Below are 15,537 nucleotides of genomic sequence, written 5' to 3'. Positions count from 1 at the left end.
TTTAGGTAAAAGTCTCAACACGCAAGAATGGGAAAATACATTATATCTGCTAACTACTGACTTTGATTAAAAAAAAACAATGGCAAAATACCCCAACAACAGGAATTCTGCAGATGCTGGAAATTCAAGCAACGCACATCAAGGTTGCTGGTGAACACAGCAGGCCAGGCAGCATCTTTAGGAAGAGGTACAGTCAATGTTTCAGGCTGAGACCCTTCGTCAGGTCTAACTGAAGGAAGAGTTAGTAAGAGATTTGAAAGGAAAATCTCTTACTAACTCCTCCCTCAGTTAGTCCTGACGAAGGGTCTCGGCCTGAAACGTCGACTGTACCTCTTCCTAGAGATGTTGCCTGGCCTGCTGCGTTCACCAGCAACTTTGATGTGTGTTGCAAAATACCCCATAAACTTTTATTTTTAAATGTTACCATTTTAATGTTACCAATTACCATTATTTTTTGCTATTGAGAATAAATAACAAAATTGGGTGCAATACTTTTTTTTCTTTCTCAGAAGTCCTTGATCCCAAATACAGCAATCCTTAGCCTGCTCTGGAATCTTGAACACAACTACACCTGGTTCAATTCAGTATTATACCACTGCAGCACTGCTGGCACTTAAGGAAAGAAGAATCTTACTAGAGGAAGTGGTGAAAGTAGGTGCAATTATAATATTTAAAAGATATTTGACAGGAAATGTTTATTGAGGGATATGTGCCAAATGCAGACAAATGGGAGAAGCTCAGCATGATCAAGTTGGACCAAAGGGCCTGTTTTTGTGCTGTGTGATTATTGAACTTCCATGTTGGGTTAGAACTTTTCAAATAACTGCACGTGTATAATGGCAAATTATGAATTCAGCTCAAAATGTTACAATCTCCTTTTAATACATCTTTCAGAATCTCTCCTGCCAAGAAATCTTTCCAAATATGGATGGCAGCTTAAAAATGTACCATGTTTACATCAGAAGCTTAATTACACATATTCTTGGCAAATAAATTATGTTCATTCTGCTGCATCTTCATAAAAAAATATAATTTGTTTCTAATTCTGTGACATGACAAGGTGATTTCAAATGCTTCTACTTGCTTTAAATGGCTCTGCTCTCCCAAAGAAATGGGATCATTCATTTCTGTATCTTGGCCCTCTGATTATTATTCAAATGTTTTACTATTCACTTCAAATTACAATTTGAAGGTACAGTTCAAACCAAGTACTATGCCTTAAAGTACATAAAGCTAACTGACTAGGACACAACTGTCAGCCCATGTACTTGAATGAGTACTAGGACCATTACTGGCTGACATGTTTATAAATAATAAGGTTGTCTTAATATGAAGGGATCTCCAGATCTGCAGGTGTTAACAAAATAGGAGCTGAGGCTAATGATAAAATTCAGTGCACATATAATCAAACCATTGTAAATGTGTTGGGCTTAAAAAACAGAAAGCTGGAAGATGTAAATTAATGTGTAGTATCATCTCAAAAGTAGCAAATCATTAGATATCCAGGAATAGAATTTCAGTACGTATATTGTATACATTTCTCTGATATTAAATGTACCTATTGATATGAACTAATTAGGATACGGAAAGCCAATACAGCTGCAGATATCACATACAAAGTGACCTCAGTGACAGCACATCTAAATTATTAAGCTTCATAACATAATTTAAAAAGCAGATCATATTTTAGTGAAGGTAGGACCGATTAGAGATAAAGGTGGGAAGATGTGCCTGGAGGCTGTGGAAGTGAGCGAGGTCCTCAATGAATACTTCTCTTCAGTATTCGCCAATTAGAGGGAACTTGATGATGGTGAGGACAATATGAGTGAGGTTGATGTTCTGGAGCATGTTGCTATTAAGGGAGCGGAGGTGTTGGAGTTGTTAAAATACATTAGGACAGATAAGTCCCTGGGGCCTGACGGAATATTCCCCAGGCTGCTCCACGAGGCAAAAGAGATTGCTGAGCCTCTGGCTAGGACCTTTATGTCCTCGTTGTCCATGGGAATGGTACCGGAGGATTGGAGGGAGGCGAATGTTGTCCCCTTGTTCAAAAAAGGTAGTAGGGATAGTCCGGGTAATTATAGACCAGTGAGCCTTATGTCTGTGGTGGGAAAGCTGTTGGAAAAGATTCTTAGAGATAGAATCTATAGGCATTTAGAGAATCATGGTCTGATCAGGGACAGTCAGCATGGCTTTCTGAAGGGCAGATCGTGTCTAACAAGCCTGATAGAGTTCGTTGAGGAGGTGACCAGGCATATAGATGAGGGTAGTGCAGTGGATGTGATCTATATGGATTTTAGTAAGGCATTTGACAAGGTTCCACATGGTAGGCTTATTCAGAAAGTTAGAAGGCATGGGATCCAGGGAAGTTTGGCCAGGTGGATTCAGAATTGGCTTGCCTGTAGAAGGCAGAGGGTGGTGGTGGAGGGAGTACATTCAGATTGGAGGATTGTGACTAGTGGTGTCCCACAAGGATCTGTTCTGGGACCTCTACTTTGTGTGATTTTTATTAACAACCTGGATGTGGGGGTAGAAGGGTGGGTTGGCAAGTTTGCAGACGACACAAAGGTTGGTAGTGTTGTAGATAGTGTAGAGGATTGTCAAAGATTGCAGAGAGACATTGATAGGATGCAGGAGTGGGCTGAGAAGTGGCAGATGGAGTTCAACCCGGAGAAGTGTGAGGTGGTACACTTTGGAAGGACAAACTCCAAGGCAGAATACAAAGTAAATGGCAGGATACTTGGTAGTGTGGAGGAGCAGAGGGATCTCGGGGTACATGTCCACAGATCCCTGAAAGTTGCCTCACAGGTGGATAGGGTAGTTAAGAAAGCTTATGGGGTGTTAGCTTTCATAAGTCAAAGGATAGAGTTTAAGAGTCGCAATGTAATGATGCAGATCTATAAAACTCTGGTTAGGCCACACTTGGAGTACTGTGTCCAGTTCTGGTCACCTCACTATAGGAAGGATGTGGAAGCATTGGAAAGGGTACAGAGGAGATTTACCAGGATGCTGCCTGGTTTAGAGAGTATGCATTATGATCAGAGATTAAGGGAGCTAGGGCTTTACTCTTTGGAGAGGAGGAGGATGAGAGGAGACATGATAGAGGTGTACAAGATAATAAGAGGAATAGATAGAGTGGATAGCCAGCGCCTCTTCCCCAGGGCACCACTGCTCAATACAAGAGGACATGGCTTTAAGGTAAGGGGTGGGAAGTTCAAGGGGGATATTAGAGGAAGGTTTTTTACTCAGAGTGGTTGGTGCGTGGAATGCACTGCCTGAGTCAGTGGGGAGGCAGATACACTAGTGAAGTTTAAGAGACTACTAGACAGGTATATGGAGGAATCTAAGGTGGGGGCTTATATGGGAGGCAGGGTTTGAGGGTCGGCACAACATTGTGGGCCAAAGGGCCTGTACTGTGCTGTACTATTCTATGTTTACGAGAAATCAGGAAAAGAATAACTTTAGTTAGGATGGTAAGGTATCTTGTCCATATAAAATTTGGATTACTGATGTAATATCACTAATGTTCTGCCTTTCTTTTCACAAAATTAGTTACAGATAAATACCAATGTTGGAAATAATAAAATGTTTCAATTTCTCAACCCTGGGACATTTCAGAGTATGGATTACATGGAGCCTTTTGTAAGCTGTGTATGTTATTAGTAAGGAATGCAAGTGAGAGGATAGCTTACATCATTGTTAGAATACTGTACTGAAAGAAATGAAAACTTTTAAGGAATCTATGCACCTTATAAAGACCTTAAGGTTTCCTCAATAAGAATTAAAGGCAATCTTCCCGACACAAAGTTAAAGCAGGCAAACTTCATTCCTCTGCAGGACTAGTGGCCAAGAGAATTTAAGAAAGAAATGAGTAAATTAGAAACTCTGGGTCCAGCAAATGCAGCTAAAAGCATAAATCTGAATGTCCTTATCTATTCTGTTCTGTTTCTCCATAAGTTGTGCTCTACCAGTATTTTACTGATAAGTAGCATTGAAGAACCATTTATCCTCTGTATCCCATTTTTAAAAAAATCACAAATGCTTGTAAAAACTGCAGGCAGGTTACAAAGGCAGTAGATGGTAATCATAGATTCTTTAGTGCCAGGCAAGAATCTTTTGAATTTGTTAATGATCTTTGCAACCTTAGTACCTAGAACAGCATAGAAAAATATAGCACAGGAACAAGCACGGTGTCTGGGTCCATCACAATGCCACTCAAACTAATCCATGTACCTGCACATGGTGCACATTTCTCTATTCACTACCTGTATGTGTGTGTGTATCTTAAATCTGCTCTGACCACCTCCCCTGGAGTGCAGTCCAGGCATCTACCACTCCATGTTAAAAAGTGTTTCTTCTCAACATTCTGCTGTGAGAATGATCCTGGGAATGAAAGTCAATTTATTGATGGAGCATTTGATGGCTCTGGGTCTGTACTCGCTGGAGTTTAGAAGAATGGGGGGGTGGGGAGAGGTTGATCTCAATGAAACTTGTCAAATATTGAAAGATCTAAATAAAGTGGATGTGCAAAGGATCTTTCCGATAGTGAGGAAATCTAGGACTATAGGGCATAGCCTCAGAATATAAAGGACATCACTGTAGAACAGAGATAAGCACGAATTTCTTTAGCCACAAGGTGGGGAATCTATGGAATTAATTGCCATGGACAGCTGTAGAGACCAAGTCATTCTGTAAATTTAAAGCAAATGTTGATAAGTTCTTTATTAGTAAGGGCGTCAAAGGTGATGGGGAGAAATCAAAAGAATGGTGGAGGATAATAAATCAGCCACGATAAAATGGTGGTGCATACTTGTTGAACCAAATGACTTAATTCTGCTCACTTGTCTTATAGTCTCACCTTTAAACCTATGTTCTATCATTTGATATTTCCACTCGTGTTGGGGGGGGGGAGGAGAGAGGAATGATGATCCTATCTGTGTCTCTCGTGATTATTTGTTTATTCAGCAATACAATGTAGAATAGGTCCTTACGACTCTTCAAGCCATGCCGCCCCAGCCACCCTCGACAAACCCAATTAACCCTAAACTAATCATGGGATAATTTACAATGACCAATTAACCTAGCTGGTACGTCTTTGGACTGTGGGAGAAAACCTGGGGAAAACTCACATAGAAGAGGCACAGACTCCTGACAGACAGCACTGAAACTGAACTCCAAACTCCCCAAGCTGTAACATCGACATCAAACACTCTGGTCAAAATAATTCAAGTCTGCCCAATCCCTCTTTAGCTAAGACACACTAATCCAGATGATTTTCTCAGCTTCCTCACTAAAGCTTATGCATACTTCCTATAGTATGGCACATACAATATTCTAACTACGGCCTGACAAAATTTATTACATAGCTACAACGTGACATTCCTATTTTATACTCAGTGTCCAAACCAATAAAGGCAAGCATGCCAGGCATTATCTTTACCACCCTGTCTGCTTGTGTTGCTACTGTCAGGCAGGTACAGACATGCATTCCAAGATCTTCTTGTTTATCAAAGCTCCTGAGTCTTTCCATTTAACTGTATACTTCCCTCACGCATGTAACGATCCAAAATACATCAACTCACAACTGTTAGGATTAAGTTTCATCTGCCCAAATTCCTAACTGATCTTTGTCCTGTGAATAATCCTGTTCTCTATCTTTTAGCTTAGGAACTTTACATAGATCACTCGCCCACATTAACACTTCACTTTAAAAAGAAGTAAGTATTTAGTAACGATTATTGTGCAAACAGGTTAGTCATGTTCAAAATCCTGATGTGATTAGAATTCCAAAAGGAGATTTACAAACATACAAATTAGAAGCAGGAGTAATCCTCTTGGTCCTTTAAGCTTGCTCCATCAGTTAATAAGATTATTGCTCATTTAAGTGTAATCACTGTTACCCACTGGAAATCTTCACTTCTTTACCATCAAGTACCTAATTCAGGGGTCAGCAACCTTTTTGTCCCTGTGGGCCGGATTGCGTATTAATGAGCGGACGGTGGGCCAGATAAATGCCATAAAAAAAACTTGAAATATGGGAATTATCTATTTAAATACATTTAGTTATGTTTTGCCTCAAATTAATGAATAACGCATGCGAGAAAATCATTTGTGCTTAACCAAGGATGCCAATTAGTAATTAAAGAACTCAGTTTAGTTGCAATTTATTTCAATCAAGGCATCTTTTGAATCTAATAAAAGGACACAAAGAATCTTTAAACATAAAACGTTATGAACATGATGCATTGAATGGCGGTAAATTAAGTATAATAAAAAAGAAAATTTTAATGCAAGCAGTCGATAAATCAAGTGAAACTTGATGCTGTTTATCACTTGAAAGCTTCTCAATATTGGGTGTCAGACTTGTTGATGCCAAGAGCAAGACATTATCCAGATGGGCATCAGTCAATCTTGTTCTCAAATGGTTCTTGGTGTGCTTCATTTTTGAAAATAATTGCTCACACAGATAAGTGCTGCCAAACAATGATGCTATCTTTTTTGCATGGTCCACTAAGTTAAGAAACTTCCCACTTAGATGAATATATTTTCTATAGAAGTCAAGCACTGACACATCTTCTGAATGAAATTTCCATCACAATATGTCATCACACTGCATCTCAATCAATTCTATTTGAAAAATTTCTGATGCAGTGTCCACTCCACATCAAATGGAGTAGCAAACAGCTTGAACTCATCTGCATGCAAGTGAAAATCAGCAAAACGAGATGAAAACTCTTTTCTCAATTCTTGGACCATATTCACAAAAATGCCTGGATCTTGTGCTTTACATTTTTGAAAAGTGGGAAAATGTGCACAATTTCCTTTTTGAAGCTGGTACTCCCACAATTGCAGCTTTCTTTCCATTATGGCGGGTCTATTTTCTAGGCAAATGAGACATACTGGTTTCCCAGCTTGCTCGATGAAGAAGTAATCTAGTGTCCAAGTGTCTTGGAGATGTCGGCACTCAGTGTCTACCTTCCTGCGTTTTGCATTCATTGCCATTGGAATTTTTTTTCGATTTTATTTCGAAATGCGAGTTATTCAACAAGTATCGTAGCACATGTAAATATCTGGATATTTAGTGTGGATTTCTTGTTAAAACACAGTGACACTGTTTCTGTTTACAGATTTGAACAACCCCACCTGAAAACCTGCGCGTGCACGGAGAGTATCTAATACACATTAATAAGGTAGTCTGCCTTCCCATCATTCGTATATACCAGTGTTTGGTTTGGAACAAAATGGAACCTGGGACCAGTGTAACAAGACGTGATGCATGTCCATCAGTCCCCTCAGCCTCTGCTGCTCCAGAGAAAACAACCCTAGTTTGTCCCACCTCTCATGATAGTACATGCCTTCTGAACCAAGCAGCATTCTGATAAATCTCTCCTGCACCTTTTCCAACCTTCCTTTAGTGGGGCAACTAGAACTGTATGATATGCTCCAGCTGTGCCCAAAATAGAGTTTTATAAAGTTGCAACAATTTCGTGACTTGAACTCAATGCTTCGACTAATAAAAACAAGCATTCCATAAGCCTCCTTAACCACCATATCAACATGTGTACCCACTTTCATGGAGCTATAAACATGGACCCCAAGATCTCACCGCTCAGCAACACCGTTAGGGTCTTGCCCTTAACAAGTCGCCTTGCATCTACCCAAGGTGCAATACCTCATTTACCTGGGTTAAACTCCATCTGCCATTTCTTTGCCCATTACCTGCAACTGTTCTGTTTCACGCTGTATTCTTTGCCTTCTGATGAGGCACCTCTCACCTGATATTAACTCTAGTTCTCTCTCCCCAGATGCTGCCTAACCCATGTAGCTCTGGCACTCAAAAAATGTCTGTCTTTGCCTAAAATATCACAGCCTTTTGAGAATGAGTTTTCCAAAGATTCACCAGCATAAGCGATTCATCTCTCCAAACACCCTTTTCACAGGGGATCACTGCAGGGCACAATATCAAACACTGATACATTCTGGCATTCTCGGTCCTGAAGTCCTTGCACAGGGATACTTACTAAGAGACATCACGCTGGAGTGCCAGAAACCTCACATAAACCCTGCCCTCCATGGTACTGCTGCTGGCCAGATGCCTCTGTGAATTCCTACCCTCTCAGTTGGCATTCTCACAGCAATGAATCACCACCCACAACTCAGTGTGAAGAGGCTATCGGTGCAGGTTGGGGTTGGGCAAGAAAATGCAAGTGATGTGGTCACTCAGCCGATTGGGCTGCATGCTGGCCGACACAGTGTGCAGACTGTTGCTGGCAACCAGCAACACCGGCTCCATGTACTGACCAAACACCCAAATCCTACAGTTTTTCTCATCACCTCCAGCTGAATGTGATGGAAACTGCTGTTAGCCACCACCAAGACTTCTATGTGTTAACAACCTTCAACAGTAGTCAGTGCCCATTGTGCTTCTCAGCATATTTAAAGAACTTAGTGAAATTTCAATACTATATTGAAAGAGTTATGAAGCATACAGAGAGGGGAAGACAGCAACTTTTCACAGCCCCACAACTTCACTTTATTTGAATAGTACATGCTCCACGATGTACTCCATTTGCCAGATCTTTGCCCACTTCAAATGGCTATATCTTTTGAAGTTTCCATATATCCTCCCCACAACTTACTTTCTAACTTTTGTGTCAATAAACTAAGCAACCTATCTACAGGAATGCTATCAATGAGCTTGGAAGAGTGCAAAAAAAATTTACAAAGATGTTTCGAGACTTGAGGACCTACCAGAACTTGATAGGGAAAGGTTGAATAGGGCAGGACCTTATTCCCTGAAATGCAGAAGAATGAGGGGAGATCTTATACAGGTATACAAAATTATAGGCCTAATAGGGTAAATAAATGCAAGCTTTTTTCTGGAGGCTCGGTGAGACTAGAACTAGATGTCATAGGTTTAGGGTGAAAGGTGAAATGTTTAAGGGGAACCTGAGGGAAAACAAGTTCACTCAGAGAGTGATGCAAGTGTGGAACAAGCCATCAGCAGAAGTTCAATTGCAGCACTTAAGAGAAGTTTGGATAGATACGCGGATGGGAAGGCCATGGTCCAGCACAGATTCATCTACATGTGTCTTCACTCACACCATTTAACTAAATTACATGAAACTAAGGACCAGCGCCAATCCCTGTGACAAACCACTCAACCTGTCCTGCCAAACAGAAAAAAAACATTTATGCTCACTCTTCTGTGAGCCGGCCAATCTTCTATCCATATCAACACGCTACTTCCTACACCTTGAGCGTTCATTTTTCATTATAACCCCTGAGCAGCATTTCATCAATTGGTTTCTGAAGATTTCATCACAGTACAATGCACCACTTCCCCCCTATTTACAGAATGTTACTTCTTCCAAAGACTTTAATAAATTAGTCAAACATTATCTTCCTTTCACAAAACCACCCTGGTTTTGTCAGATTATTTTGATATCATTAAGTGCATTACATTTTCCCATGACTAGTTTTAAGCAAACTGTCCCTGTTTTCTCAGCAAGTCAGGCAGCACCTATGGAGGGAAATAAAGAGCTAATGTTTCAGGCTGAGACCCTTCATCAGCACTGGAAAGGAAGGAGGTAGAAGCCAGATTAAGAAGCTGGGGGGAAGGAAAGGAGTACAAGCTGGCAGGTGATAGGTCAGATCAGGTGACTAGGGATGAAGTAAGAGGCTAGGAGGAGATAGGTGGAAGAGATGAAAAAGAAAGAATCTGATTGGATAGGACAGTGGACCATGGAAAAAAGAGAAGTAGGGGCACTAGAGGGAGGTGATGGGCAGATGAGAAAGGGCGTAAGGGTTTACAGAATGAGGAACAAAAAAGAGAGAAGTGGGGGGGAGAAGTTACCCAAATTTAGAGGAATTGATATTCAAATTGAAGGCTACCCAGACAGAATATGGGTAGATACTGGGAGATCCTGCCTTTTGCATCAGAAAGAGCAAAGGTGCTTGACAAAGTGGTCCTCCAATCTGCGTCAGATCTCAGAAATGTACAGGATGTAGCACCGGGAGCTTTGGATACAAGACCCTGACAGACTCATGGGTGTATCACGTCACAAGGAAGAACTTTGGTATGGGAGGAGGTGTAGCATGTCATGCTCAAACACAGTATCTGGTGTGGCTTCCTTTACATCGGTGAGACCAGACATAGATTGGGGGACCGTTTCGTCAATTTCCTTCACTATGTCTGCCACAAGGCACAGGATCTCCTGGTGGCTACCCATTTCTGTTCAACTTCCCATTCCTATTCTGACACATCTTTCCATGACTGCCTCTACTGCCATGATGAGGACAAGCTCAAGTTGGAGGAGGAACACCTCATTTCCAGTCTGGGTAGCCTCCAACCTGATGGGATGAACATTGATTTTCTATAAATTCTGGTAATTTATACCCTTCCCTCCTCTCTTTTCCCATTCCCCATTCTAGTTACCCTCTCATCTCTTCTCACTTGCTCATCACCTCCCTCTGGTTACTCTTCTCACCTTTCTTCCACGGTGCACAGTCCTCTATCAGATTCCTTCTCTTTCAACCCTTTACTTCTTGCACCTATCCCCTCCCAGCTTTACTTCATTACCTCGCCTGTTTTTACCTATCACCTACCAGCTCGTACTCCTTCCCTTAAGACCATAAGGTATAGGAGCAGAATTAGGCCATTTGGCCCATTGAGTGTGCTCCACCATTTCATTATGGCTGATCCATTTTCCCCTCAGCCCCAATCTCCTGCCTTTTCCCCATATCCCTTCATGCCCTGACTAAACAAAAATCAATCAACCTCTGCCTTAAATATACACAACGACTTAGCCTCCACAGCTGCCTGTGGTAATGGATTCCACAGATTCACTACTCTCTGGCTAAAGAAATTTGTCCTCATCACTGTTCTAAAAGGACATCCCTCTATTCTGAGGCAGTGGCCCCTGGCCTTAGACTTCCCCACTATAAGAAACATCCTTTCCATATCCACCCTTCAAGGCCTTTCAACATTCAATAGGCTTCAATGATGTCACCATTCTGAATTCCAGTGAGTAGAGGCCCAGGGCTATCAAACGTGTCTCATATGACAAGCCTTTTAATATCCCAGAATCATTTTTGTAAACCTCCTTTGAATACTCTTCAACATCAGCACATCCTTTCCTAGATAACGGCCTAAAACTGCTCACAATACTCCAAGTGAGGCCACATCATAAAGTCTCAATTTTGTATCCTTGTTTTTATATTCTAGTCCTCTTTAAATGAATACTAACATTGCACTTGCCTTCACCACCTGCAAATTAACCTATATGGAATCCTGCACAAGGGCACCCAAGTCCATTTGCACCTCAGATTTTTGAATTCTCTCCATTTAGAAAATACTTTATGCTTTTATTTCTTCTACCAAAGTGCATGACCATACACTTCCTGACACTATATTCCATCTGCCATTCCTTTGCCCTTTCTCCTAATCTGTCTAAGTCTTTCTGTAGCCTCTCTACTTCCTCAAAACCATCTGCCCCTCCACCTATCTTCATATCGTCTGCAAATTTGGCCACAAAGCCATCAATTCCAACATCCAAATCATTGACATATAACGTAAAAGGAAGCGGTCCCAACACAGACCCCTGTGGAATACCATTACTCACCAGCAACCAAACAGAAAAGGCTCCCTTTATTCCCACCTTTTGCCTCCTGCAAATCAACTTATGCTCTATCCATGCCAGTATCTTTCTTGCTATGTCATGGGCTCTTAACTTGTTAAACAGCCTTATCTGTGGCATCTTCTCTTTTTTTGCATGTGCCTGCGTGCGTGCGAGTCTGTATGTGTGCGTCTGCGGGTGCATGCATGTGTGTCTGTGCCTGTGCGTCTGCGTGTCCGTGCGTGCGTCCGTGATGATGTCTTTTTTCATGGCTTTTACAAGGCGCGGAGCGAGAAAGCGAGAGCGAGAGACAGACCCTGTGGCGCGCCACACCTCACACAAACATTTTCGCAGTATTTTCCCTTTATTTTATGAGGTCGAGTTGCGTTCTCGACATTCAACCCGGCACGGATGGAAAGCGTACTCGGGGCGGACCCAACCAGTTCTGAACCCGGGAACCTCCGCTCCCAGTTCCGGCGCCGATGTCGTTGCGGTGTGGCACCTTCTCAAAGGCCTTCTGAAAATCCAAGTACTCCCCTCCAACCACTTTCATATTCTGGCTTCTTCCCCCTTCTTTTCCTGTCCTGATAAAGAGTCTCAGCCCAAAAAGCTGACTGTTTACATGTTGCCTGGTTTGCTGAGTTCCTCCAGTATTTTGTGTGCATTGCTTAAGATTTCCAGCATCTGCTGAATCTCCTGTATCCCTGGTTTCTGTCTTCCTTCCATCAAATGGTGCCTTCACCCAATTTGTGGAATTTTAGAGAACTACAATCACCTTTCTCACTAGCCACACCTTTGAAGAACCAAGGATTGAGTCCATGAGGACCCTGAATCATTGGCCCATCAACCTGGTTGGTACTAAATCTCTGCTGTGGTAAATTTCCTAAGCTCTTCCTTCCTTTCCAAATCCTGATATTGAGATATTCCTGAGACGTTACTTAAGTCCAATATAGTATAGATTGATGCCAAAAGTCTGTTTTGATTCACTTACTCCCTGCCTATCCATTAATTCCCTTTTATAGACTCACAGTTACAGGACCAACACACTTCAGATTTTGTTTCTAAATACAGTATTTAATCCTCAGAGGGATCAGAAGCAGAGAGAATGAGCAATTTCTAGTTCCTGGGTGTCAAAATCTCTGAGGATCTAACCTGGTGCTAACATATCCATGCAGCTATAAAGAAGGCAAAGTAGCGGCTATATTTCATTAGGAGTTTGAAGAGATTTGGTTTGTCGAAAACTTCTATGGATGTGCTGTGGAGAACATTCTGACAGGCTGCATCACTGTCTGGTATGGGAGTCTATTACACAGGACCAAAAGAAGTTACAGAAAGTTGCAAAATTAGTCAACTACCTCTTGGGTACGAGCCTTCTATATTATCATGTACTGGATTGTACTGCTGCTGCTAAGTTAAATTTCATGACACATGCCGGTGATAATAAACCTGATTCTGATTATATTTTTGATTGTTTTTCCCTTCCTTATTAACCCTCAAGTTATTCTTCACTTCTGTTTTGATGTATTCTGTCCAATCTTCTGACCTGCTTATACTTCGCATTAAAATTAGGTTGGTATATTTTTTTGTTAAGACAAAGAAAATCTACATGGAATAGAGAACAGTGCAAGTGATTGAACTGGCAAATAAATGCACAAGAGGGCAGAGGTTATCATGTTCTAGTAATGCTATACACCTGCCAGGAAACTCCATCCTATTGAGTTTCAGTTTATTTACCAGATCATGCTGTCTGTATTGTGAATCTAAATGCTAAAAGCTACGAACAAGGATACACAATATAAACTAGAATGCACAATACAGAAAAGGTTAAAAGTAGAGTCCGAAAGAAATATGGGTAATTATTTTGAAGTGATAGTGTACAAGACCAGGGAAGTCATGAAGAACTTGCTCAACCGCAAATGGAGCACTGTGTCCCGTTCCAAACACCATACTTCAGGAACAAAGTGAAGGCCTTAGAAAGAGTGCAGAAGATATTTATTAGAATGATTCCATGGATGAAGAATATTATTAACTTGGTTAGACTGGAGAAGGTGGAGAAAGCTAGCAGAAAAGTATTTAAGTTATGAATGGTCTAGCCAGAGTAGGTTGGAACTGTTCCTGAAGTTGTAACATTACTGTCTAACGCCTTGGCATGATGCTAAAACAAAACTATTCAGTATTCTGAAAATTGAAAACCACAACAGACACTTCAATACCAAACCTTTAACAATATAACTGATTTTCAGAGTTTACAAGATCAGAAAGCAGTATTTCTTCACAGAATCAGCACCAATGTTACGACTCTATGAATCGAATAAACACTCTGCAGATAACCAGATCTTGATCTTAAAACAGATGACATACAAATGGTTCATAAGGATAGTATTACTGGACAAAGTGTCTTCTGGAGCACAGCAGATCTGCAGGAATGTTTCATCAATAGCAATCAACCCTCCTGGTCTTGGGAGAAGATTCCATACAGGTAGGGAATTTTGTTTTTTGAAAGGAAAAAAAATGTCAAAACAGGATGTAGAAAATTGCAGGGAAATGGAGAAATGGAGGGGAAACTTTGCCATCCCTTCCCTGCCACCAAAAATACAATTTTCCATACCATTCTCTATATGTTTTTTAACCAATTCTTTTGGAATTGTAATATCTCATATTCCAAGTTCCTATATGAAAAGTAAACTCAAAAATATAGAAACTCTCTCTAGTTTCAATATTTCAAGATAAACTAAGATGGTAACACAAAATTCAGAGATACTAATCAGATATAGAGCAAGTGCAATAAATAACTAATATAAAATAATTGCTAATGGGACTACTACTTCATTAAGATTTACTATCTTTTATAATTAAAATCTACTTCTACTTAAACCAACCTGTTATCTTTTCCTGGGTACATCTGAGTGTATTCAACTCTATACTTTTTGGCAAAGAGCATGAAGGCATTCATTGGTCTCTTGCATTTACTATTCGTGGGAGAAGTGGTACTCAATGTGCTTGCGGTCCCTGAGGTTAGACTTTTACTGGATTTATTATAATTACAAGGCAGATGTGGTGATTCAGAAGGCACAGAGCCTGTGATCCATTCAGACTTTTCACAATCCGGACTGCTGACACTTGTCTGGGAAGCACGACGCTGACGAGCCATACTGCTCAGAACATATACAGCCGAGGAATCCAATGGTGTAAAATCGTAGCTGTAATAAATGAAAAGTAATGACATTTTTTACTGATTATTTCCAGAACTCTTTAGTTGCTTTAAGCATTATTCTCTTGTGCAACATTTTACAGATATGTAGAATTATCTGGGAGCAGACAATTTGCTTATCCTGGCGGCCGTAGGACCAATCTTTAAATTATGGGATATTAGGAATCATAAAATCAAAACTGGAATTGGTGTATTCTTTTCACATGTACTGAAACACAGTGAAAAGCTTTCCTTGCATACTGTTACACAGATCAGATCATTACACAGTGCATTGGGGTAGAATGAGGTAAAATAATAACAGTGCAGAATAAAATGTAACAGCTATAGAGGAAGTGTAGTACAGGCATACAATAAGTTGCAAGACCATAACAAACTTTATTGTGAGGTCCAGGTGCAACTAGGACTCATTCTAGGGAACTATTTAAAAGCCTTATAACAGTCAGATTGAAGCTGCCCTTGAGCCTGCTGTTATGTGCCTATAGGCTTTTGTATCCTCTACCTGACGGAAGGGAGAATAGGAGAGAATGTCGGGGGTGGGTGGGGTCTTTTATTATGCTAACTGCTATACTGAGACACTAAATATAGACAGAGTCCACAGAGGAAAGGCTGAATTTACTAATGAATTATGAACTTAGAAATAATACATTAGCCTGCAGATGTGTCCAATAAGTGACTGGGTTCAGAATATCTTTATTTATTGGAAAACTT

The 15,537-nt window shown here is 40.7% G+C and overlaps 2 protein-coding genes across 3 annotated transcripts in view; one reads left to right on the top strand and one right to left on the bottom strand.

Moving 5' to 3' along the window:
* The window catches only part of hbp1 (HMG-box transcription factor 1), a 52,874-nt gene that overhangs the window by 4,983 nt on the left and 32,354 nt on the right, over nt 1–15,537 (bottom strand). For both annotated transcript variants that reach the window (XM_063072547.1, XM_063072548.1), the window contains exon 9: nt 14,498–14,818. In XM_063072547.1, the coding sequence (XP_062928617.1) occupies nt 14,498–14,818 (321 nt within the window). The remainder of the gene's footprint in view (nt 1–14,497; nt 14,819–15,537) is intronic.
* LOC134359387 (uncharacterized) lies at nt 363–14,491 on the top strand. Its single transcript, XM_063072552.1, has 2 exons — nt 363–651; nt 7,128–14,491. Exon 2 carries the CDS (start codon nt 11,362–11,364, stop codon nt 12,307–12,309), a length of 948 nt encoding a protein of 315 aa, XP_062928622.1. The 5' UTR covers nt 363–651; nt 7,128–11,361; the 3' UTR covers nt 12,310–14,491.

This window comes from Mobula hypostoma, chromosome 20 (assembly GCF_963921235.1).
Source record: "Mobula hypostoma chromosome 20, sMobHyp1.1, whole genome shotgun sequence".
Lineage (NCBI taxonomy): Eukaryota > Metazoa > Chordata > Chondrichthyes > Myliobatiformes > Myliobatidae > Mobula > Mobula hypostoma.
Note: the sequence above shows the minus strand (reverse complement) of the source record. Positions and strands in the feature narration are given on the sequence as shown.